The 26,797-nt window shown below is 37.4% G+C and overlaps 1 protein-coding gene across 2 annotated transcripts in view; it reads right to left on the reverse strand.

Annotated features, from left to right (window-relative positions):
• The window catches only part of CA1 (carbonic anhydrase 1), a 28,804-nt gene extending 8,036 nt beyond the window's left edge, over nucleotides 1-20,768 (reverse strand). Inside the window, exons 1-4 of one of the 2 annotated variants that reach the window (XM_027773941.1) lie at nucleotides 20,695-20,768; nucleotides 4,593-4,653; nucleotides 3,059-3,256; nucleotides 1,206-1,324 (exon numbers count right to left, since the gene is read on the reverse strand). In XM_027773941.1, coding sequence (XP_027629742.1) covers nucleotides 1,206-1,324; nucleotides 3,059-3,256; nucleotides 4,593-4,629 — 354 coding nt within the window. In that variant the 5' untranslated portion in view covers nucleotides 4,630-4,653; nucleotides 20,695-20,768. Of the gene's footprint in view, nucleotides 1-1,205; nucleotides 1,325-3,058; nucleotides 3,257-4,592; nucleotides 4,654-14,219; nucleotides 14,286-20,694 lie in introns of those variants that run through there. The other variant, XM_006153858.3, reaches the window with a different exon arrangement.
• Between the last annotated feature and the right edge of the window lie 6,029 nt (nucleotides 20,769-26,797).

A 26,797-nucleotide genomic window follows, 5' to 3' on the forward strand; every position in this document is an offset into this window, starting at 1 on the left:
AGAAAGAAGACCTGGTGTGCGGTGGGATCATACTGAGAACATTCATTTTATAAGCTGTGTTGATGTGCAGTGATTAAATGAATAAAATAAATTTAAAAATACACAACAGTAAAAATAATTAAGGGACACAAAAATGGAAAATTATCTGTTGATGGTAATGTATATGGCAAAATCTTTGGACTAATATACAGTGTATTTAAGCTGGGATAATTAACCTAATATGATGTAATGATATACAGTGATTGAACATAAAAAAATAATAAAATAAATAAAATTTAAATAAAAAATAATTATTATAAAAAAAGAAGAGAGGACCACTGATTTAGAAATGCCATTCCAAAAAGATAATATGAATTTAAGCTCCTGGCTCTATTTGATTTTAGATTACATTCAATTTTATGGGGGGAGATGGAGAACATTTCATATATTTCTGCATAGTTGAAAGGTATTGGCCAAGTTTTACAATATAACATAAAGCAAGTTATACTTATATACAATCCCCAAGTCCCCATCAGAATAAAAGTAACATATACTCTGTAGTTTAGCAATTCTTCTTGTGATAATCTGTCTCACATAATTGATTTTCCTATTGCCTGTGATACATGTCCAGATGTCTTTATTAGAACATTAAAAAAAAAACAAAAATCAGAAGACATTACAATTGTTCTTCATAGGAACCAGTCAAATACATTCTGATCTATTCATCTAGTAGAAATACGACATAGGCACTAAAAGGATGTGGTAAGAGGAACTCCTTTAAGTTGAAAAAATGATAATGATAAATTGGTAAGTGAAAAAAAAAGCAAGTTGCAAAACTATATGTATTATAACATTTATTTTACGAAAGTAAAATTTAGAAAACCAACCTGTATACAGGGGTGCATAGGTATTACATAATTCATCCATAAAAAGCAAAGAGCAAAATTTCTCATTTTACTCTGCAAGACCATCGTGCAGATCAAAACAGTCGGGTCCACACGTGCCTAGTTCAGCTGTCTCTTTCCTCATGAAAATTTTCTCTCTACTGCCAAACATGGAACGTCTGAGTTTGATTTTAATGATGTCTGGCAGTTCTTTATAGAGGTTAGAATGTTCATTCCTCTGGAGTCTCACGTGGTATGCTATCTTATGTAGTAAGAAAACTTTGATGTTTCTTACGTAGAAAGAGAACTGCTTCTGAGTACTCTGTTACTGAATTGTATTACCTCTCCAGAGTATTTGACTCCGTTCACCGTGTGCTCGGAACCATGGTCGTCTGTACTGCCCCAGTGAAAATGAAACTGGCAAAGCCTGTAGCTTTCAGAGAGGGGGCCATCTTTCAGCACTGCAAGAAAAGGGAACTACCATGAGCTTTATTTATGATCATCAGCTCCAGTTTATCTTTCCACTTAATATAAACCAACACCAAACTGTACTGAATAGAAATGAAGATAAACCCTAGTGCCAGAGTTTTCATTTCCTTTTATCTTTTTCCATTTCCAAAATGATAGCATTCATAAATATGGTGCAACCCTAATGGTATCTTTAATACAAATAATCTATGATTCATATGTATATAATCCAGGAACCATAATTTTACCCATTCTACCTCTGAGAAAATATATTGCAAGGCGAGTAAATCACACCACTGAAGGGATTTCCTTGAATCGCCTTTTTGGAAGGAATCTCCTTCATTTATTTATTAGTTATTTTTGGAATTTGCCTTTATTCTTTCTTTCAGCATGGACCATATAGGCAAACGTATCAGAATCTATAGTGGATTAATTACCCTGATTTGATCATTACACACTGCATGCATGTATTGGGGGAAATATCACATTGAATCTCACAAATTTGTATACTTTTTACATGTTGATTTAAAAATAATCAAAAAGAATGTGGTGTAGAGGTTAAGGATTAAAAGTGAACTGTCAGGCCAGCAAATGGCCTGAGAGGAGGTTAAGGTGGCTGAATCTCACATGATCAACTATGTGATGTGAGTCCTGGATCCAGATGCTTGAAAAACACCCTAGGTGTGTGTGCGTGCATGCCCAAATCCCTTTCTGTCTCTGGTGAGTGCTCATGCTCTATAGCAAAAACTAAATAAATGAAATGAAATGAAATAAAAAAAAAAACCCAGAATGTCTGGTGTGTAAGTAAAGATTCAGCAAATGTTAGCTATTTTAAATACATAATTAATGTCGTAGTAGTACACATGTAGCAAAGTTGACAATTGTAGAAAAATAATTTGTGATTTTCACTTCATAGATAGGGGAAAAAATATTGATCAGTTAATTTTAAGTGGAAAATTACACATCATGTACTTTGTAACCAATGAAGACACAACAGTGTATCTTGACAGTTTTGTTGAGAATCCCTGGCCAGGGACCAAGAGAAAGACCCAATGGGGTACTGGGATCACTTCTCAAATTTTAACATTGAATGGCATCATCATTTTGGAGAGACTATGCGATGTTAATATTAATAATGGATATGGTCACAAGAGGCCTAAAAATTTAGGCTCAGAACTTTATAGGGAAATAAATCTCACCTTTTTCAATCAGTAGAACTGTCTTATGGGTTTGTCATTAACAAATTGTCCATAAGCATTTATGAAAAGTCAACTATGTAGCAGGAAATGTGCCAGATTCTGGGAAGTGAGTGCAGGCAGCCACTCCTGTTTCTCTTCTCTACTACACTCCTTCACCCTCAACCCAACTCGAAAATATTTGCCTGTACGATTTTATATTCATATTGGCTCACTAGACTTTCTTTCTTTCTTTTTTTTTTAAATATTCATTTAGAACGAGTGAGAGGAGCATGAAGATACTGGAGTGGCCAGAAGAGATGAGATGGTATAATTGGGAAGAAAAAGTACTGGAGAATGGACAGAAATGAGAGTTTCAAAATCATCTTTACCCTATGGGCATTCTCCAGAAACTTAAGTTGCTTCATCAGAAAACAATGTTACATACCTCCACAAAAGACATAGGATGGGTGTTTGTGTTTCTTAAGTCCCGTTGTTTTAATTTCTCCAGAGGACACAAAGGAAAAACAACAAAAGGGTCTTTTGGCTCACCTGAACGGTTATCATGGTCCTCGAAATTTACATGGAAGGAATGGCCCACGTTGATAATATTTTTGGCTGTGCTTGGATTGTAGCTGACGCTGATGGGTTTCAGAGAGGCGTCATGTTTAGTTTCACTGGTTTTAATATCAATAGGAGACTGGTTATTTCCATCAGCGATTGGATACAGCTTGCTCCATTGTTCAGGACCTACCAGGATGAAATATGTATATAATCATCATTTTATCAAATACTTGATTCCAAGTTTTAGGAATATAACTACCAATTTGCTTATTAGAGTAGGGGTTTATTCAAGTATTTTAAATGACAGTATGTTTAGCTTAAGGGAAATTCTCTGTTTCAGGATACAAATTCTCTATATTATAAAACAGAATATTAGGGACCAGCAAATGGTATAATGATTATGTTGCTGGACTTCCATGTAGTTCACTACGGTTTGAGTCCAAGATCCAGTAGCTTAAAACTCATGCCAGGCGTGTGTGCATGTGTGCCCAAGATCCTGAGAGGAGAATGGAAGAGAAGGAATTGGGGAGTGGCCAACCCCCTGACGGGGTGATTTTCCACTTTCTGCTTTCTGTCTCTCTGTCTCTCTCTGTCTCCATGGCAAACAAATGCACCCTATAGCAAAAGTCTCTCTCTCAAAAACAAAACAAATAAAAAACAAAAACAGAATATTAGTTAATACTAGTAATAATAGGCCTATACCTGTGGTCTATAGAATCAGACTGTAAATATTTTACTAATAGCCATAGATTTAATTCACATATACAAATATATAGATATATAACATTTTGTAGACAACCATGTCCCAGAAATATACATGCAGGGACAGCTGGTGGCACAGTGATAAAAGTAGCTGGATCCTTCATGGCCAACTACATAGTTTGAGTTCTGGACTTGGAGGCTTGAAAAAACATGCTGGCATGTGTGCATGCATGTCCAAAATCTCAAAAGCAGAAATGAGGTAGAAGAGCAAATATTAATGGGACAAAGAAATGTGGTATTATCTATTGAAGATAATTTTATAGTTTTATCAACTGGACTAGGGAGAAATGTTCACATGTTGGAATATTCACTTTGTAAGCTAAATAACGTGACTAAATGTATAAAACAAAATAACAAATATTAAAAAAAGAACTAAATAAATAAAAAATAAGAAAGCATGTGAGGATATTAAGATTATTGAAACTAGACTATTTAGGGGCCAGCAGGTGGGTATGGTGGTTAAGATGCTCTTCTCCCACATGGCTAACTTGGGTTCCAGTCCCTGACCTGGTGGCTTTGCTTTCTAACTCCCTGCTCTTCCCCGTATGAGCACATGTGCCCTATAGCAAATTAATAATAATAATAATAATTACTAGATAAATTAAATGATAAAAAAATGATTCTAAAAAGAAACAAAACAGGCAATTCAAAGCATTAACCTATATGACTGTGCAATTGTTTTAAATGCTTGAAATCTCTTCTGCTGGAAAAGGGAATACACTGTTATTTTTTATCTAGATAAAGAGAAAAAAACTCTTACCATTGTTGCCGTCATATCCCCAGTCTAAACTGGCCATGATCTTCCACTGAGTTTTCCTTTTCTGAAAACAAGAATAACACCTGTGATAACTAACTGGAATGGTACATGCAGTAAGCACCTTGAACCACCACTTATGGGTTTTTATAGAAAATTCTCTGCCATTAAGAGGTCACTATTTCATCATCTTTGCTTATCAGGAAGTACATAGATGTTAAAAAAAAAAGGTATTATAAAAAGCAAAGTCAGCAAGGATTATGTCAGCTGTAATTGCTTTATTTCCTTATATTGTGAATGAGAACTATCAAAGTCTTAGATTCTTTTTTTTTTTTTTCTTTTTTAGAGGTCTTTGCTATAGGGCATGTGCGCTTGCCAGAAAGACAGACAGAGACAGAAAGACAGAAAGCAAGAAATCACCTCCCAGGGGGGACGGCCACACCGCAATCCCTTCTCCTCCATTCTCCTTGCGGGATCTTGGGCACGCACGCACATGTGCCTGGCGTGAGTTTAAGCCACCGGGTCCGGGACTTGAACTGTGGTTGACTACATGGGAGTCCAGCAACATAGCCATTATGCTAACTGCTGGTCCTTAAAAGTCTTGGATTCTATAAAATCAAGTCCTATTTCTCTCACGTTAAAAGATGTGGCTAGCAATTGTCATACAAAAATTCTTGGAATTTCTTAAGTTCAAAATACTTTGTGCACTTCAGACTTCCAATTCTACCCTTGCTAGATACTTAAGTGATACCAGCAACACTAATCTAATAAAGAGAATAATGAGCATGTTTACAGGCTACTCTGAATGGGTATGATGATAAGTTAAAACTGGATGACAAAATTACTTATTGATTATATTATTCATTACAATATATTTTATATGTACATAGAATAAAGTCTTTAATTTTGAAGCAATATTGGAATTGTAAATGGAGATTTTACTACCATAACAATTAAATAAGGCCCAATATTTCTTTTAGACATCAAATAGGTTAACTAGAATAAAAGTCTTCTTAGAGATTTATACGATTCATAAAGCACTTTCTTAGTATTGTATTTTGCCATCACATACTGATCCTACAAAGTAAAAATTATGATTCTGTAGTGGAGAAGTATTGAAGGACTTCACCACAACTAGCAAGAAGCCAAGATGTCAACCTATGAATCCAGTTGCTTTCTTCACTGTCCCTCTGCTGAATGCCACACTGGGTGAACTATGAGGTAGATGATCCCTTAATCCTCTTTCTGTGTCTCTGGCTCTCTTACTTCCAATTTAAGTCTGCACCAAGATGAGAACTGACACCTGTTGTGTGATGAGAAGGTTCACAGGACTTTACAGGGAGGCCAGAGAACTGATTACAATGTGTCCGACTCTGGCTAGGTCCACATTTTCAAGTCTCTAAAAGTGTTTGGAAGAAACATAACCAGAAAAATAATCTTCTGCAGTAATGTTTTTGTTTTTTCTTTAAAAAAATTGTCAGGAAACTTGTGTACTCACCAGAGAGAGAGAGAGAGAGAGAGAGAGAGAGAGAGAGAGAACACCTCCCAATGGGGCATGGCCATGCTACAGTCTTTCTTCCCTTATTTCTCCATTCCAGAAGGATTTGGGGCACATACACATATTTTAAGGTTACTAAGCTTGCAAGTGGCTACTTATATCTCATAATCTCAGGGTTTAAACCCGGATCTGTCTAACTCCCACGCTTATACTCTTCCTTAACCTTCTGCTGTCAAAAATGCCCACTGACTTCCATGCGTTGCTATTTTCGAGGATCAGATTAGTTGATGTGGTCTGGATTGGCTCAAAATGACCCACAGTCAGGCTTCATCCTTAAGCTTACTTCATGCCAGACATACGGTCTTAGGTTGGACAGAAGCTCATGGAGTGACAGAAGCAAGCTACTCTGTAGCATAGTTTGGTTCCTCATATTGGATTCTTCATTAAAACTAATTTTAAATCAAATTAATAAGTTGTTTCATATTTGAAAAAGATGGCCCTTTTTACATTACACAATTACATGATAATTCATCACATGAATGTTTAACATTCATAGGGAATGGTAATTCGTTGAAAGATTTAGGTACAAAATTACTTTGAACTCTAACTATTATGACCTTTTCTTTTTATTATGTACCCAGGGTGTGTTTGTGTCCTCTCCTAAGCAGAAAATTGTCCAGAGAAAGGATACAGAATAGAAGGAGCCCCTATGGTTTAAGTCCTAACACCCCTCCCATTCACCTTTATCTCTATGCTGCTCACAAAACTGGCTGCTCCTAGCTAAATATCTATGCTAAAACCAATATATTTAATTTTGCAATCGCTTCACTTTGACCTGGAGCCTCCTCCCAATATATTTTTCTAGGACTGTAATCTTTGGATTGCCGTCATATATCAACAAGAAGCTTAACTTACACAGCATATGTTCTAATAAACTGTTCATTCTCTGAGGCCCTAAAATATGTAAGTGCTTATTAAACCAGGAGTATATTTGTTTTTTCTGATAGAGTCTTCTGAGTAATTACACATGTACTTACAACTGAATCGTGAGCAACTAAGTTGATAGAAAAATCTATATATTTTTTATAAAAGTAATGTAAAAGTCCATAAATGATTTTGATAGCAAATTGCTAAGCTGATAATGTCAAGAAGCAGTGAGAGTGTTAAAATTATTGTTGAGAACTGTTTTCCATTGTACCCATGCGAGGGCATGGTGGTGTAGGCTGGAAACCCCTATTGTTTATTGAGTGATTTCCATAGGTTGGGTACTTTAAAATAATATTTTATTTCAATTTTTCATAGCAGATCTAGGAGTTGGATTAATATTGCCTCACTTCTAAAGAGGAAATAAGTGAGGCTTAGAAAATTCAATGAGCAGAATAATAATTTGAATCCATTTCGGGTTTCCTCCAAACTCCATGGGTTTATTCTCTTTTCTAATATAGTACTTGAACATTTTTATAAGGTTGCCTATAAGGCATTTGCTTTAAAGTATGTTAACAGTCTATTATAAATACTTATTAACATGAATTAATTTTAGCTGAAGATGTTTCTAGTGACCTAAAATGTTTTTCAAAAAATATTCCTTCAGTGTTTTACCAGATTAAAAAAAACAAACAAACATGTTTTAGCCTAGTTTAGATTGTATTTAAGAACCTTTGCATTTGTTTAAATCTTTTTCTTCTAATTTCTTAGATACTTTCCTTTGACTCTTACTTTAATATTTTGAAATTTAAAACGTGAACTCCCCCCACCAATTTATTCATGACAGAGTGCCTGCACATGCACATGAGAATGAAGGAAACAGAGAGAGAGAGAGAGAGAAAGACTCTCCTCAAGGTCTGGTCATGCCACAATGTCCCACCTGAGCTCCTCCAGCTCACTGAATCCTGGGCAATCATGCCTGTTCCCAGTGTGTTTCAGGCTGGCTGGGCCAGAGATTTGAGTCACAATTGCTATGTGGGATCTGGCTTCTCTTGAGTAGTGTGTTACCATTGTGCCATGGAGCTCACCCCAAGCATCGACTCTTATAAAGGCAAAAAAAAAAAATGATGGTGGGTTTTAACTTGACATTTGTACTTAAAAAACAATTCTTTGCAGGCAGGGAACAGCAGATGGAATAATGGCTATGTCACTGGACTCTCATGTAGTTGACCGTGGTTTGAGTCCTGGACCCGGTGACTTAAACTCATGCCAGGAACGTGTGCATGCATGCCAAAGATCCTAAGAGGAGAATGGAGGAGAAGGGATTGCGGTGTGGCCATCCCTCCTGGGAGGGGGGGTTATTTCTCGCTTTCTGTCTCTCTGTCTCTATCTGTCTTTCTGGTGAGTGCATGCGCCCTATAGCAAAAACCTCTTCAATGATAATAATAATAATAATTCTTTGCTATCGAAGAAACAGAAAATATCAAGTCCAGCAGTTTTTCCCTGTCTACGCTGATAGGAATGTGCTGAATGACACTGGAAAGCAATATGCACATCTTTGCAGGATGAGATTCCATAAGGCAAGAGCTGTTTTACAGTGCCTGGAGTTTGACAGGGACAAGTGTCTTTCCTAGGACCTGGTCCTGCAGCACAGTGATTAAGCCTTGGGGATAGGGAGCTGGATCTCACCAGACTGACGGTGGTTTGAATCTTGACCCCTGTAACTTGAAAAATTCCCTGGGCACATGTGCAGGTGTGCCCCAAATCCTGATGTGATGGAGAAATGGAGAATCAAGTATTGTGACTTGACTATACCACATTGAGGTTCTCCTCTCTCTGGTGAGTATGAACACCTCCGGCAATTAAAATGAAAGAAAGAAGAAAGAAAGAAAAGAAAGAAGGAAGGAAAGGAGGAAAGAAGGGAAGAAAGAAAGGAAAAAAAGTTTTTTCTAGGATCATATTTTCCCTAACGTGAAGATATACACATTGTGAAAATCATTTTTGACTATTAACTTTAGCATGACTCTCACATTGCTTCTTCTTCTTCTTTTTTTTTTTTGGAGAGGTTTTTGCTATGGGGCACGTTCACTTGCCAGACAGACAGAGAGAGACAGAGAGACAGAAAGCGAGAAATCACCCCCCAGGGGGGATGGTCACGCCACAATCCCTTCTCCTCCATTCTCCTCTCGGGATCTTGGGCACGCACGCACACGTGCCCGGCGTGTGTTTCAAGCCACCGGGTCGGGGACACAAACTGTGGTCAACTACGTGGGAGTCCAGCGACATAGCCATTATGCTAACTGCTGGTTTCCTCACATTGCTTCTTAAATTCCCTGTCCATCCAGAAATGGCATTGTTTGGAGTAGAAAGATAAATCTCATTTCAGGTGGAGAAGGGGATCATAGAGAATGGTGGTATTAACCTATACATTTCTATATTTTCAAGTCACCTGGTCTGGGACTCAAACAGTGGTCCAGTGATGTTACCATCTGTTGGTCCTAGGCATTTTTAGATGAAGACAACTGCAAATTCTGATTAATCAAGATGAGTGGCTGAATGGTTTTATCTGGAGCTCACAGCTATCATTTCTTAAAAACTAATTTTTCTTTTTACTTGTAGTAAAGATATATTAACAATGTTTTTCCTTTTAGTGGATTCTCTTGTCTTCATCCATACCTAGCTTGTCTCCATTTCAGGACTCTTGCACTTGCTGTCTGTTTCCAAATCTTTGTACATGGTTAAATACCTCTTCAGACATGACTTTCCTGACTTCCAAATCCAACACATCACCACTCTTCCCAGTCACTCTATTCTATCATTCTGTCTTATTTCTTTTCTTTCTCTTTTTTTTTTTTTTTTTTTGAGATGTTTTTGCTATAGGGTGCGTGCGCTCACCAAACAGAGAGACAGACAGACAGAAAGTGAGAAATCACCCCCCAGAGAAGATGACCACGATGCAATCCCTTCTCCTCCATTCTCCTCTTGGGATCTTGGGCATGCGTGCACATGTGCCTGGAGTGAGTTTAAGCTGCTGGGTTTGGGACTTGAACCACGGTCAACTACATGGAAGTCCAGTGACATAGCCATTACGCTAACTGCTGGTCCCAATTCTGTGTTATTCCTTTCACAGCATTTTTTTTTCCTTTTTGCATCCTGAAATTATTTTGCTTGCATTGCAAAATTAGTCTATCTTTTTACTTGCTTAATATCTATAACTATCTCTAAAATGGCATTTCAGTAATAATAGGACCTCAACCATTTTTTTTTTCACCATTGTGCTTTTCTTCACTTGTAACATACCTAGAAAGTGGTGTTTGCTCAAATGATATTTACAAAAAAAAATTTTAACCAAGGTATTTTATAATGACGTAGGCAGAGTACTTGTCAGGAACTGCAGGCCCCTGAGTGCACTGATCTGCACTCGGGCTTGTGTGACATGCTGGCATCTCGGCATGTGAACAGGCTTCACTAGGGGGAAACTCATATTCATATTTGGACTAAGGAAAAAGAGCCTTTCCCTTCTCAGTTCTATTAATGGGAGGAATGAAGTGACCCGTTTGTGTCTGTCAGTCATTGCTAGGAGAGTGAGAATTTCAGTCTTTATAAGTGTCAAATGTTTTGAGACTTTATAAATGTCAAAATTTAACTTGTCAAATATGGTTTGAACTTCTGACATCTAAATTTTAAAAATCTGTAATTGGCTTTTATTAATGTAAAACCTTATTAATGATCAGCCTTCTCTTAGACATTTTATTTTTGAAGACAACTTTTAAATCAAGTGTCTGAAAGTATAGTTTGCTGATCACTTGCCTCAAATCCATCTGAGGGTGATATTGAAATGAAATGCATTTGCACAAAAGTAATGATAAATGTTGGAGATGGTAGATATGTTTATTTCCTTGATTTGATTATATGATGTACACATGCTTTGAAAAATCACCTTGCACCTCACAGAGATGTGCAATTATTATAAGTAAATTAGAAATTACAATAAAAATGATTAAAAAAATAGAATGCTTATGTCTAGACCTTTCTTTTGTGAAATGGGCTTACTTAGCTAATTTGGATGGTCACCAAATATCTAGCTCTTTCACAAACCATCACTAGCTTTGTTGGAGGTATCTGGGGCTACACCCATACGATCTAATTATTAAGAGACGTATTTCAATGAAAGCAAGTCTCCAACCAAATTCCCCAGTCTTAACATGCATTTTTAGTTAGCAGGCACGAAATCAGGCAATGACTTGTCTGTGGTCTCATGAGGGCTGGCTGTTAAATGCAGAAATCAGCAACCAACACCTTGCACGAAAGGTTCACTCCAAACTGGCTTCCATGACCTCAAGATGTGTGATCTGGTCAGGCAGCTGGTCCGGTGTTGTCTACCCTCACATACGACATCAATGAGATAAGAGTACTGGGCTTGGGCGTTGTATGTCTTGTTTATAAATGAACTACAGGTCCAACGAAGTTTTCCTACTCAGTCACTATTCTCGATACCACTGTTGTTTAAAGGGAACAATGAATCTTCTGGTGTAGATTTTACTGCAGTTATCTAAGTAACCATCTCTGAAAATGTGGGACTGACTGAGATACTATAAAATATCCCTATTGATCATTAGATTATATAAACAAAGATGCTATTTATATTAAAATAATATATAAAATGAACAACTATTGAATGAAAATCTCTTATTCATGGCCTGGAAATCTGTATTTATGGCAAATAGCAAATAGTCCTAGTTAATATTTTAAAAATGTTTGGAGACTTTTACAAACACTTTTTATATATCCTGATTGCTATGTTCCTGACATACTTTCTCTTTCTCTTTCAAAAGCATGCTGAATTAGTATTCATTTCAGCAACTTTTGGATTGTTGGAAAAGTCATGATGCATTTTTACATAGAAAAGCAGTAAAACCACTTTTCAATGACCCAATAGTTCAAAAAATACTCACTGTTTTACTAAACTAGTTCCCCCTGATACCACTTCTTAGGCCATTTAATGCTTTTACTAGTACTCAACTCTAGAGAAGACATTCTATTTTTCATTCATTGTGTGTGTGTGTGTGTGTGTGTGTGTGTAATGCCCTTTAACTAGGCATGTTAAACACAGGGTGGTGACTTGCTCTCAGTGGGTATTTATTTTTTTAAACAAATGTTCAAGTCAGTCTCATGAGAAAGTAAAGACAAGAACAATAATCAAATGCTTTAGAGTAGTGAAAATATCCATTGTTGCTTACAGGAGGTTGCCATTTCGAGTTACTCTTACCTGATCCTTGTTCTAGTAGCTATATCAAAGAAAAGTAGGGAACCAGCAGTTAGCGTAATGGCTATGTTGCTGGACTCCCACGTAGTCGACCGCGGTTCGTGTCCCGGACCCGGTGGCTTAAAACTCACGCCGGGCGCGTGTGCGTGCGTGCCCAAGATCCCGAGAGGAGAATGGAGGAGAAGGGATTGCGGCGTGACCATCCCCTCTGGGGGGTGATTTCTCGCTTTCTGTCTCTATGTCTCTCTCTGTCTGTCTGGCGAGCGCACGCGCCCTACAGTGAAAATCTCTCAAAAAAAAAAAAAAGGCAGGAAGAGCATTATTTGAGATAGCAATTTGCAGAATGACTCATTATTCAAGGATAGGGTACATGAAAGAAGTACATTACAGAAACACTCTTGACTGCTCTTAAGAGTAGACAAAGACACAACTCTTTTTTTCTCTAAAGACTTTCTTCTTGTGCTTCATGGTTATTTTTGGGTATTGGCACTAACTATATATCCCATGTATATCCCTAGTTCTTTGAGTAATACTATTTTTTTTATTGTAAAACTGGGTTAATAACAGTTGCTTAATATATTTTTAAAATGAGGATTGGGAGGCACAGCGTTTAAGGTACTGGACTCTGAGATGGCCAACCATAGTTTAAGTCCCTGACATAGTGACTTGAAATCCCAAGAGGCATGTGTGCATCTGTGCCCCAAATCCCAGGGAGAGAATGGAGAAGAGGGCATTGAGTCATGACCATTTTCTCTGGGGAGCTATTTCTCACTTTCTCTCTCACTCTGTCTCTTTTCAGCAAGCACATGCACCTTATGACAAAACCTTAAAAAAAATTAATGAGGGGACCAGCAGTTGGAGTAATGGCTATATTGCTGGACTCCCACATAGTTGACCGTGGTTCGAGTCCCGGACCCGGTGGCTTAAACTCACGCCAGGCACGTGTGCGTGCATGCCCAGGATCCCGAGAGGAGAATAGAGGAGAAGAGACTGTGGTGTGGCCATCCCCCCTAGGGGGTGATTTCTCACTTTCTGTCTCTCTGTCTCTGTCTGTCTGGTGAGCACATGTGCTCTGTAGCAAACACCTCTCCAAAAAAAAAAATATTAATGAGGACTAGGGATAAAGGCACATAGCAGATGTACACTAAGAGATAACTTTTATTTATTTTTTGAGTGCACCAACAATACTGGAAAACCGCAGGCATTGTTGAATAGGATGGGAAAGTTAGATGCGAGGACGGAGGAGGACTCAAGGTCATGTCAGGGCTTTCAAGACTTTGGATGACAAAGTATATTAGCTAATCAGTCTTGAAATAATGGGACACAATCCTCCCTAACACTTTTTCTAATACATGGATGAAGCATAAATCAAATGATTTCATTTACTTTTCAAGGAAGAAATTCCTTTAGAATAGCCCCATAGAATGGATATTTCTACTTATGTGCTTTATCCACATGATCTTTTTATAACCTCTAAGAATCTGTGAGGTAGGTCAAATAAATAATGAGTATCTCCATTTCCAAATGAAGAAAGAAGGTTTCATATATGAGGACATTAAGCCACTATCCAAAGTCAGATGTAAATGTTAAAATACAATGCTAAGTCTTCAAACTCTTAACAGGAATTCTTTCCACTACAGTAAATTATAAGATTAAACTAATAATTGTTTTCCTTTCATTATTTTTTACTTCATTATTACAAAAGAGTTCAATCATATGAAGACCTACTACCTCAAAGCAGTCATTGCCTTTCCATTATAGAGATCCTATAAAGTCGCCATAAGTAGGGCTTGACTTTACCTGTGGGGCCCAGTGGTTAACAGAAGGGCACTGCCTCTCCCTCATAAGTGTGTGCTGTGGTTTTTGCATGTCCACTGCCAACTTGCCCAGGCTACGGGATATCACATGCATGTCCCCAATACTTGTCCATGTCCATCCTTCCTACCTTTTCATGGAGAAACCAAACTGTACAGGATTTAAACTCCCTGATTCTAGTGTGATTGGAGGATGAATATATCCACATTCCACAAAAACCTACATTCTTTTTTCCCATCCTAGAAAGCAAAGGATTCTTCCTTATATTTCTAAAACAAAAAGGAAAAAAGGAACAAGATTTTAGAAAATATCTCTGTTCTCCTAGGTAAGGCAAAATAAGATTTAAAGGAAAGTCCTTCCTGATCCTATCTCATTAATATAAAAAATTACCTGGCCAATGAATTTAGCAGATAGAGCTTTGTCTTATTCCAAATTTCCAAATTTCATTCTAAATTTATTTTCATGTTCCTACAGGCAAATGAAAATACCGACAAACGTAATATACAACAAACTGGTCTGTAATGGAGATTCAGCTATAAGTAAGGGATGCATTTTAGGGGCTTTTAAAGATCTCTCATATACTGTAACTCTTCTTTTAACAATGGCTCCCATGGAAAGAATGCACAGGGTCTTCTGTTGTTTCTTTCTTTCTTTCCTTTTTTTTTTTTAGAATTACTCATTTATGGGAACTGTAGTTAGCATAATGGCTATGACACTGGACTCCCACATAGTCGACCGCAGTTCTAGTCCCGGACCTGGTGGCTTAAAACTCACGCTGGGCATGTGTGCGTGCGTGCCCAATATCCTGAGAGGAGAATGGAGGAGAAGGGATTGTGGCGTGGCCATCCCCCCTGGGGGATGATTTCTCGCTTTCTGTCTTTCTGTCTCTCTCTGTCTGTCTGGCAAGCGCACACACCCTATAGCAAAAACCTCTAAAAAAAATTACTCATTTATTATACTTTTTTTCTTTAATTTTACCAGAAAGAGAGAAAGAGTGAGAGAGAGAGAGGAAAAATGAGAAAACAAACTGCCAGGTCAGGACCCAAACTATGGTTGGCCATGTGGCAGACCATATCCCCAGTCACCATGCCACCTGCTGGACCCTCTTGTGTGGTTTCTTAGGGTTCCTGCAGCTGGAATCAGGAAACTTTGGGAAGATTGCTTAGACAGTAGTTCCCAGTTGTAATTTGAAAGGCTCTGGGTTTCAAAGCTGCAGGGTTACAAGTGAAAAGGTGTTGAAGGAAAGGCTCCTCATTGCTTCCCCTTCCACCTAGATTATCTGGTCCCGTGATGGAGTGTTTTATATGCAATACTTACACATTGCAATAGCGTAATAGTCCTAATACTTTTCAAGACTGTCCCAGGCTCTGCCTTTAACTAGTTGGTAAAGTTCCACATAACCTTTGTGCAACTGCCTGAGGATTACAAAATGAGGGAATGACATGTTGGCAAGTGCCTTCGTTTTCCATCATCACCCAGGAGGCAACCGGAACCAGTCTGGTGAGAAAGAACTCCAGGAAAAACACCTCCCCAGGTTCACGTCAAATGCCTCTAAAATGAAGACCTGCAGAGTCCAAGTGAGTCCAAGTGGTGAAAAATCAAGTTCCAGTTAGGATGAAGCTTATGAGCACAGATTCTTAAACCAAATAGGGGTAACTTTATGTAGTGATTGAACTGGGGAAGATGAATTCCTGGAGATATTCTCAATTGCTCCCCTTGGTAATTCTTGGGGGTGCCAGTTAGCCAGGGTTTAGATTTGATGTTCTCACAATGTCGTCTTTGTTGCTTCTATTACTGGCCCTGAGAGTTCTCACAGAGTCCCCTGCAGAGCTGGACAGGATTTTACTGTGTGGTTGCTTGCAGCTGGCACCAGCTGTTGCTTCACTTTTCTACCCTAATTTATGTGTGTGTGTGTTAATATTGTGTTTCTCGTCCTCCCCCCCTTCAGATATTACACATATAGTGCCAAATGACTTACTTGTGAACATTGATATTATTAGTGAAGGCCAGTGGCTTTTTCCAAGGGAGCAGTGACTATTTCCATAAAGCCACTTCTAGGTGTGAGGCTGATGGTGTCATTTGTTTTGGTTAATATAATGTTTTTGAAAGAACTATTTTAACTTTAGAGTCAGAAGCAGCAAGTGAAACATAACAATTTGGAACCTCAAAAATGAAAGCTGGAATAATAAAGAAGAAAAGAATCATCTTTTAGCAGCAGCAACCTATAATGAAATTTGAAGAAAAGTAAGATAGGGTGTCTTTTATTAGATCAGATATTGACAGCGAGGTTGTGGCATGATGGACATGCCTTCTGTATGAGATGAGTATGACATCCACTCAGAAAACAGCCCAGTGGGGAGAGAAACGCCAACCATAATAGAAGTGACCTTTCAGTGCCTTGGCCATTGGTATTGCCCAAGGGTAATCCTAGATCACCCATTTTTCCATTTAGATGTAGCTAGACTGACGGGGCAGGTGTCCTGTCAAGAGCAACTGATTTATGAGCAGCTCTCTGTCTCCTTCCTACTTGCCTCTTCCAAAGTGAGCTTGAAAATCTGATTCTCTACCTCCTCATAGGACCTAGAGACAGGACCTGATAAATTCTTTGTTGTAAAATTGCCATTGAACTAATGACGACTGATAATAAAAAGATGTGTAGTATTGCTATAAAGTTCAGGAAGATTAAAATGCAGCTACTGACAGTGGGTTTGAACTGCAGTATCTAGATGAAGTTAAACTGAGCACAACTTAATCCCTTCATTATTATACAAACAAAGAACAAAACAAATGATAGCAGTTGGGCACTGCCTCAAGCACCATAACTTCTGGTTGTTGAAATGAGCTATGGGTAGATTTTGTAACCCACTGTTACCCCACCCTGCCACCGATATCACTGGCCTGCTTCCTTAAACACCTGGGTTACACCCAAATCCTTCAACCCAATTCTAAAAGATGGAAGGTGGTGGAAGTTTGTTTGGAATTCAGTGACCTGTGACTTCTTAGGGGTATAACTTGGGCTGGATAGCACTGAATGTAAGAGAGAAAAGAGTCACATCAGGCCCAGTAGATGCTATTAATGGCACTTACAGAATCCTGCCTCTCACTCTTATATGTTCCCAGTAGGAAAAGTGCTTAAAATCAGTATGGGGACATACTCTAGTTATGTCTTGGAGTGGGGTGTGTCTTTTCTGGAAGCTGGATTCAGATTAGCTTGAATGTCTAACTATACCTGTATGCTTGGTCTCTGTTCTGTTCTGTTCTGTTCTGTGCCCTTCAGAACATCTTAGCTCTCTGGACCTCAGTCCCAGTCCTTCAGCCTGGACTCTGACCATATTTTTGAGTTGTGGTGACCTTACATCATAGTCACTGACTGTTGACTGTCTCAGGACTCAAGTCCCCACTGTGTCCATTCCTTGCCTACTGGCTTGGCCACGCTTTTTCTTCCCAGACCCTCTCATCCTACCCTTCTTCTATGACCTGCTCCTGAGTTCAGGCTTAGGTGACTGGTTGGACCAGAGACTGAGAGTTTAGGTCTGGCAGGAATACTGTTCAGGGACCCAAGCCACAGAGGGGAGAATGTAAGCTGGCTTGAGCCAAGAGCAAAGGGCATTGTGTATTCTCTAGTGATCAACAATCAAAAAAAAAAAACCTATAGCCTAAATGAGAGACAAGTGAAAGCAAGGTGAGTCGTTGAAGATATGCCACATAATGACTAACGTGACACCATGCGCTTGTAACTCAATTGATTGTGAAACCATTGTGAAAAATCATGAGTTAATTTTTATTTATAGCTTTAAATTTTTTGAATGGGTATTATATTCATGTAATTCTAAAGTCAAAGATATAAAAAAGTAGAAAATAAGAAAAAAATTCTTCCCATCTTCTGCCCCAGAGAAAACCAAAGTTATCAATTTCTTTCACACATTTTTAGGAATATTTGGTACATACACATTAGAATAACTGCATCCACCAGTTTGTTCTTTTTTAAAAATGCAAATAATATTGGGAACAGCAGATGGCATAATGGTTACTTAGCTGGAGTCCCACAGTTGATCAGTTCCAGTCCTGGACCCAGAGGCTTGAGACTCACACCAGATGTATGTGTGTGTGCCCAAAATCCCAACAGGAGAATGGAGGAGAAGGGGACTGTGGCATGGCTATTCCCCTCTTGGGGTGGTGGTGGTGGTGATTTCTTGCTTTGCTTCTCTATTTCTGTCTCTCCAGAGAGTGCATACACACCGTATGGCAAAAATCTCTCTCTAAAAAAAAAATGCAAATAATATTATTTTGTACACACTTTTTCCTCCTCCTAACATGTTATCTTTGCATCTGGCCACATCACTTTACACAGAGGTGATTTTTGATTTTGCTTTGGTTTTGGCTTTACAATATTCCATTTTATAGATTGCTATTATTTATTTAGCCACTCTCCAGTTGATGGATATGTAGTTAATTTGTAGTCATTTTGAACAATGTTGAAATGAATGGCTCATTTCTTTGGGTCCTGAGAGGAGTGCTACTGGAAAAGGAGTCTGATGATGTACATACCTTACAAAGATGTAGATGCTTGTTTTTCTCAGTGTACTCTCATGTGCATTCTACTTGCATTCTAATAATGATTTGTTAGGGTGGTAAAGGTGATAAGTACTCAATTACATGTGCTGGTTATAGGAGGAGAGGCATGTCTAGGGAGAGGCAGAGATGGCAACGTTCTTTGATGAGAAGATTGGACAGAAGGAAAGGTCATTTCAGATACATCACAGAATGCTACATTTTATCAGGGAAGTCTACTTTTGCTTCCAGGAAAGTTTTTAAGAGAGTAATTCTGTTGAGAAAATCTCGTTTTTAGGACTCTTTTAAAATATTTGTTTCCTCCCACATGTAAAAAGGGGGAAAAATAGAAAAGGGGGAATAAAAGAAAAGCTAATCATTTTCAGAAAAAGGAATATTTTTGTGTTATTGAGAGCAGATTCAAGCTAGCATCACCTGTAGACATCACTGAGACAATAAAGGTTTTCTTTTAAGGTGATAGACCGCCTGGATTTGATGGTGGTGGGGCATGTGGGCAGAGAGGGGCTCTCAACATACTGATGCATAGCTCTCAAGCTCTTTTTATGCTTAATACTAAGAGAAAATAAGTGCCCTGAACACAGTGTTCAAGACATAGAAATGCTTCAACTCAGGGCACTTAGATTGCTGACTGCTGAGAGAAGTAAACTGTAGCTGCAAATGAAAGATTGATATTCATGATCACACAGAATATCGCTCCAAATCTGTTTCTCAAGTATAAGGGTGAAAGTATAAAGAAAGAAACTTTAAAGCCTAATTAGAAAGTTACCAAATATTGTTCATGCATTTATTTCTTTATAGAAGTTTAAATATTTAATGTATATATATATATATATATATATATGTATTTTTAAAAAAGGGTAATAAAACATATCTTATTTTATTTTAGTATTACTTGAAGCTAAACTTATTGTCCACACCAAACCATTTTTTTTTTAAATCAGTGGTAAATTGCAGGTCAAGTTTTCTTGTTTAAAAGTTTTAAATTATTGAAGATCAAGAACCTAAGCATGCCACAACTTGCCTGGCTTCCTTTGCTAGCATTTAATCCCTCTAGTATTTGCCATAATTCCAAGGACAACATGCAGACTAATGATAATAACCTTCATTGCATGAATGAAAAGAGTGAGAATGAAATATTTTTTTTATTTACCCAAAGTCACATTGCAGAGTGACAGTGTTAATATTTGATCACATTTAAAAAAATAATTAATTAAAAAAATTTATTTATCTAATTTAATTTATTATTATTATTTAGTTTGCTATAGGGCACGAGAAATCACCAGAGAGAGACAGAAAGACAGAGAGAGAGAGAGAGAGAGAGAGAGAAAGAGAGAGAGAGAAAGAGAGAGAGAGAAATTGAGAAAGCAAGCCACCAGGTCCAGGACTCAAACCACAAGCAGTCATGTGGGAGTTCAACATCTCAGCTACCACATCACCTGCTAGTCCCTTGATCCCACTTAGGTCACTTTCTGTAGTATGGGTATTTTAACAATTTGATTCTAATTTATGAACATGAGTTAAATTCTTCTAATTTAAGAACATAAATTCTTCTAATTTATGAACAACTCATGTTCATAAACTAGATATTAACTTTCCATTTTTTGGTATGTCTTCATCACGTTTTTATCATTAGTGTTTCATAATTTTCGTGTAGAGGTCTTTCTTCCTTAGTTAAATTTATTCCTATAGATTTTATTTTCTAGCTATTGTGAATAAGATTGCTTTCTTGATTCTTTTATCAGCTAGTTAGTTTATTATTGGCATACAAAAATGCTAATGATTTTTGTCTGTTAACTTTGTATCATGCAACATTACTGAGATCATCAGTTTTAGAGATTTTGGGGGCCAACAGGTGGCATGGTAGGTAGGGAGCTAGACTCCCATATGGTCAATGGCAGTTCAAGTCTCAGACCTGGTGATTTGAAAATCATGCCTGGTGCATGTTTATGTATGCCTGAGATCCCAGTGTGACTTTAGTTGTTATTTTGTCATATATAGCTTTTGTTGTGGTTGGGATATACTTCTCTACCTACCTGATTTCTTGAGGGTTTTTATAATGAAGAAACCTTGAATTTTATCAACTGTTTTTCTGCATCAATTGAGATGATCATATTTTTTGCCATTCATCCTGTTGATGTAATATAGCATATTATCTATTTGTATATATTGAATCATCCTTGCATCCCTGGAAGAAATACCACTTAGTCATGACATGTAATCTTTTGATGTGCTGTTAGATTTTATTTGCTAGTATTTTATTGAGAATTTTTGCATCTAAGTTCATCAAGGATATTAATTGATAGATTTATTTTTTTTGTGGTGATCTTATCTAATTTTATGGTAAGCTGGCCTTATAGAATGAGTTTGAAACCCACCCCTCAGGTTGAATTTTTGAGAAATGTGTAATACCAATTGATGTTAGTGCTTCTGCAAAAGTTTGGTAGAGTTTAGTAGTGAAGTGTTCTGGTATTGAGCTTTTCTTTAGACAGCCTTTTAAAATACCAATTTAGTCTTGTTACTTGTATTGACCTATTCAGATTTTCTTCCTGGTTCAGTTTTGGTAGGTGGTAAGTGTCCAGAAATGTATCCATTTTCTCTAGGTTTTTCATTTTTTTGGCACATGTAGTTATTTATTATAGTCCCTAATGATCTTTTGTGTTTCTGTGGTATTGGATGTAATAACTTTTTCTTTTTTTTGTCTGATTTTATTTGGGTCTTCTCTAGTTTTTTTTTCTTAGTCTAGCTAATGGCTCATTCATTTTGTTTGCCTTTCCAAAAATCAGCTTTTCATTTTATTGATCTTCTGCATTTTTTAGTCTCAATTTTATTATGTTCATTTTTTTTTTTTTTTGGAGAGGTTTTTGCTGTAGGGCGTGTGCGCTCACCAGAAAGAGAGAGACAGAGAGAGAGAAGGAGAGAAATCATCCCCCGCGGGGATGGTCATGCCACAATCCCTTCTCCTCCATTCTCCTCTTGGGATCTCTGGGGCACACAAGCACAGGTGCCCGGCATGAGTTTAAGCCATCGGGTCCAGGACTGGTACCATACTTGACTACATGGGAGTCCAGTGACATAGCCATTAGGCCAACTGTTGGTCCCAATTTTATTATGTTCTGATCTTCATTGTATTTTCTACTAATTTTAACTTCGGTTTGTTCTCTTTTATTTTTTTAAAGAAATAGCTTATTTTATTTTTGATAGTTCATGCGTGTGTGAGAGAAATAATCGAGAAATAATCTTAACTGCCACCCTCTCTCCCTTGTCCTCCATCTCACTGGGTTCTTGGGCATGCACACTTGTACTGGAATGTTTTCCAGCTGACCTAGGGACCAAATCTGTAGTTGGTCATGAGGCTTCCAACACTGTAATTCAGTTTGCTGCTAACGGTGTCTTCAGATTGGGCCAGATTTGTTCTGTTCTTGCTTTTCTAGCTACTTGAGACATAGTAGTTCGAAAATTTCGTATTATTTATTTATTTATTTATTTATTTATTTATTTTGATTGCCAGAGAGCATTTGTGCCTGCCAAGGAGAGAGAGAAAGAGACAGACGGACAGACAGACAGACAGACAGACACAGACACACACACACACACACACACATACACACAGGCCAAGGGAGAAAGTACTCCTCAATGGGGCATAGTCATGCTGCAATCCTTCTTCCATTTTTTCATCTTGTCTGGATTTGGGCACTAATGTATGTGTACCTATGTGTTTTTCAAGTCTCCAGAACTGGAATTCGAACCGTGGAGAACCATGCAGGATCTAGCTCCTTAGCTCCTAGGCTATGGGGTCAGGACCTATCCTTTTTTTAATGTAGTAATTTATTGCTATAAACTCCCCTTTTAGTTCTGCTTTTTTGGTATTTCATAAGTTTTGGTATGTTTTGTTTTTGTATTTCATTTGTATCAAGAACATTTCAAATTTCCTTCTTAGTTCTTCATTGATACCATGGATCTAATAATAATTGCTTTATGTATTTGGGTGCTCCAGTGCTGGGTGCCTATATATTTACCCTTTCATAGCCTTTTGATAGACTGATCCCTTTATCAAGACAAAGACCTTCTTGATCTGTTGTTACAGCTTTTGACTTAAAGCTCATTTTATCTGATGTAATTCTTTAATACGCTTACTTGTTGTTGGTTTCCCTTTGTGTGGAATACATTTTTCTATCCCTTTAAAGTGCCCTTTAAAAATGGCTTTTGAGGTAATAAAAACCGTAACAAGAAGGCCAGATGGAAGAACATGAGCAGACTTGTTTCTCAGCATATGAAATATCTGAAAGCATTCCAAATATTAGAGGTTTTGATTGGGTCAGGGTATGGGGAGAATCCATTCTTGGAGCCAAATCTATGAATCAGTGACTTCATTTGGTGGATGAAGCCTAGGGAAATTCAAGGAACACTTAAAAATAGAAACATCTGGAATAACTTACACAAAAATAAAAATGATATGCAACCAAATGTAAATGATGATAACAGTAGTCTTTTTTTAATTGGTGGAGAGGGTTTAAAAAGAGAAAGACATTGAGCTTCAAAAGCAAAGCAAAACAAAACAAAAAGGTTGGCACACAGATAGAAGTGAGTCAGGAAGGGGAAATTGGAGAAACAAAAAACCAAGTAGGACAAGGGTTATTTTCTGTTTATCTTTATCTGTGCAAGAATCCAACAGAAGAAGCTGGTTGCAATGGTCCTGTACGTGTTGTTGACAACTTAGCGAGGGTTGTAACAAGCATCCATGACAATGTGGGCACATGTATTATCTCTAAACACGGGTTTCCTTTAGATACCTCAGACTACGCAGTTACTCTGAGACTTGAATTCTAGCATAAACACAGCTGGCTCAGAACTCACTTAGCGGTATTAGGCAGGATCTACCAATGAGTAGGATAAATTTCTTGGAGGAACATAGAGAACATGTGCTGATGCTCCATACAGATCATCTTTCCTGGTTGTACCATTTGGTTAAAAAGAAAAAATTAAAAACAAAATCGACAAATGTCTAGAAGAGTAGTTCAAGTCCAATTAAATCCTTGTTAGTCTTCAGTAACAAATTCTACAGTCCTTTCAGAAAAATTAAAAATATATTTCCATCTTTTACATCTTTTAATCTCACTTGAATGAAATATTGAACAACTCTTCACATTTTTTTTAAAGAAGAGAGGTTCTAACTATTTATCTATCTATTTTTATGAGAGAGAGACATAGAGAAAGAAGCAGAGACAGAGGAGGAGAAAGAAAGAGCAAGAGAGGTATTTTCAACAAGGTCTCACCATGCCACAATCCTTCCAGCCATTCTCCCAGTCTGTTAGAATTTACAGGGACACACCACTGTGCCTGGAGTGTTTAGGTTGTCTGGTTTCCAAAGCTAGGCCTTCTATAAGGCTCCATCATCATGTGTTGGGACCCTCTTCATTTATATCTTCAATATAAATCATGCCAATCAGATTTTATTTATAGGAAGACAAAATACTGTTTTTTTTTTCTCTGAAATTAGGCATGCATTTAAACCAAAGATACTGGTTTGCTTGTCAATCTATAAGGTAAAAATTAAATATTAAAATTAGCCTGAGCTCTCAACATTCAAGTTTTTTTTTTTTAATAAAAGCATAAGCTAACAGGGTTAACATATCCAAAAATGTAACTCTTGTTGCCCATCCTCCACAACTTGACCTCTCAGTTGTCTCTCTTTATATCATACTACCACCACCCCCATTTCTTGAGGAAGAAATCATGGAGTCTTCTTTGAGCACTTCCTTTCACAGAACCTATTTCAAATCACCAGCAAGTTTAATAGTTTCTCCCTCCTAAATATAATTAAATCCATCTACTTTTGCACCTACTCGACTGCCACCAGTTCTCTCTTGGAGAACCACCAGGCCACATTCTTCAAAAGAATGTGGGTTATGCTACAGGTAATAGGTCCCTCTGGAAAATGTACTTTCTCTTTCCAAAAGCAAACAGAAAACTCACAAAGCTAGGAGCTAGGCATTAGTGGCAGGTGTGGTACCACCGTGAGAGTGAGTGCCAGTGATAATTCTGAGGCTTCACCACTGAGAAGGGGAACCTAAACCAATGACTCTCCTGCTGATTGGAGACTCTCAGGGAGCTGAATTGGTTATTGGTTGGTGATGTCTGCTTGCTATTGACCTCTGAAAGAAAGACTATCCAACCTAGTTCTAGTGAATTTCCCATCAAAAAAAAAAAAAAAAACCAAACCAAAACAAAACAAAAAACAACAACAACAAAAAACCCCAAATGATGAGCTCACAAATACCATAAGATATTGAAGACGTTAAGTACTGTATATGTCGAAGATATTTAAAAAGATAAAGGGGAGTAAGGTACAGAGATAATATATGTAAAGCATTTAGCATTATGTTTGAAATGCAGTGTAGGCTTACTATGTGGAAGCTGCATTTGGATTTCACTTCAGCCTTTCTTTTCTGAACATGTTATTGATAACCAATTCTCCAGCTATTCTCACCCTGAGATACATGTTAATCATGAAGTTTACCTTTCCCTGGACAGACAGTCTACACAATATGGTCTAGAATTTATGGCAAGTTATACATGGAGGGAATATAGTAGTTTTCTCTTCATGTAGTAACAAATTGCCAAAAACTTAGTGGCTTAAAAAAACCCCACAAACTTATTCTCTTGCTACTTCTGGAGGTCACAAATATGTAATACATTTTAGGGGCTAAAATCAAGGCTAAAGGCTCTAGGGGAGAATTTCTTTCCATGTCTTTTCCACTTTTTGGAAGCCACCTGTATTCCATGGCTCATTAGCATCTACATCTTCAAAGTCAGTCGCATAGACTTTTCTTTCCCTTTGCTCCTCTACCTTCATCTTATAAGGACATTTCTGATTATATAATCATTTTCACATCTCAGGATTTTATAGGTTTGCTTTCTCTCTCTCATCAAATTAAAAATATTAAAAATAACAAAATAAAATAAATAGTTTATATATATATATATATATATATATATATATATATATATATATATATATATATATATATATATATATATAAACTATTTATTTTATTTTGTTATTTTTAATATTTTTAATTTGATGAGAGAGAGAAAGCAAACCACCAGGTCCGGGCCTTGAACCATGGCATGCCATGTGGGAGTCTAGCACCTTAGCCACCAAGTCATCTGCCAACTCCAGGATGGTTAATATTTTTACAGCTTAATTTTTCTTGAGAGAGGGAAACAGAGGAGCAGGGAAGAAAGACAAGAAAAATACCATCAAAAAGGTCTTCACTCCACAATCCTATTCCTAACCCCACTCAGCCAGGATCACTGGCAGACATGCATGTTGGCCCATACAGGAGACCTTAGGATGCAGATCTTGGACCTTCTCATATGTCTTCAGTATCACAGAGCATTGAATTACAGCTTCACCACTGTGGCTGGCACTCAGGATCCTTAATTTAATCACATTTGCAAAGTGTAGGGTAAATATTCATAGATTAGAGACATTAGGATGTGACATTTTTGGAGACCATTATCTGTCCTGCCACAGGTAGGGAATGAAGGGTAGCTTCTCAAGGATTCTCTAAGTGATGGTAGAGATTAGAAGTGATGATGGATAAGGTATCAATCAAGGAAGGAAAAGGGCCAAATGGGGAGTAAGATGGATTCTAGCCCTGAGTGTGATTGGACTGGCATGTTTAGGAAGAGACTCAAAGAAATTATTTCATCTTAAGCTGAAAAAGATTTAGAAATTTTGTTTCTAAAATGTGGGCAAAATAATATGATGAACTAATGTTTTTATTATTGCTGTGATAAGTGTTATTATTTGGATAATTTTCAAATGACCTAGTTGATAGAGCAGATGTAAGTTCTAATTGATCATCTGTTGATTCTATTGAAATTTATAGGCAGGTAACATCATGTTATTTTGAAAAAAAATATTAATGCTGGCATCAACAATAGATACATGAGAAGAAGTGGTTAAGAACAAAAACTGTGTATTTTGGTAAAATGATCAGCAATAAAGTTATTTATGTGAACACCTACCTATGATTCCCCAATAGCACAATAGCAGTGAACATGAGTCAGATCAACTTTAATGTGAGTTTTATTTTATAAGGGCTGTTAAGTCTAATAAGTTTGCTTAGT

This window comes from Tupaia chinensis, unplaced genomic scaffold, assembly GCF_000334495.1.
Source record: "Tupaia chinensis unplaced genomic scaffold, TupChi_1.0 Scaffold000388_1, whole genome shotgun sequence".
NCBI lineage: Eukaryota > Metazoa > Chordata > Mammalia > Scandentia > Tupaiidae > Tupaia > Tupaia belangeri.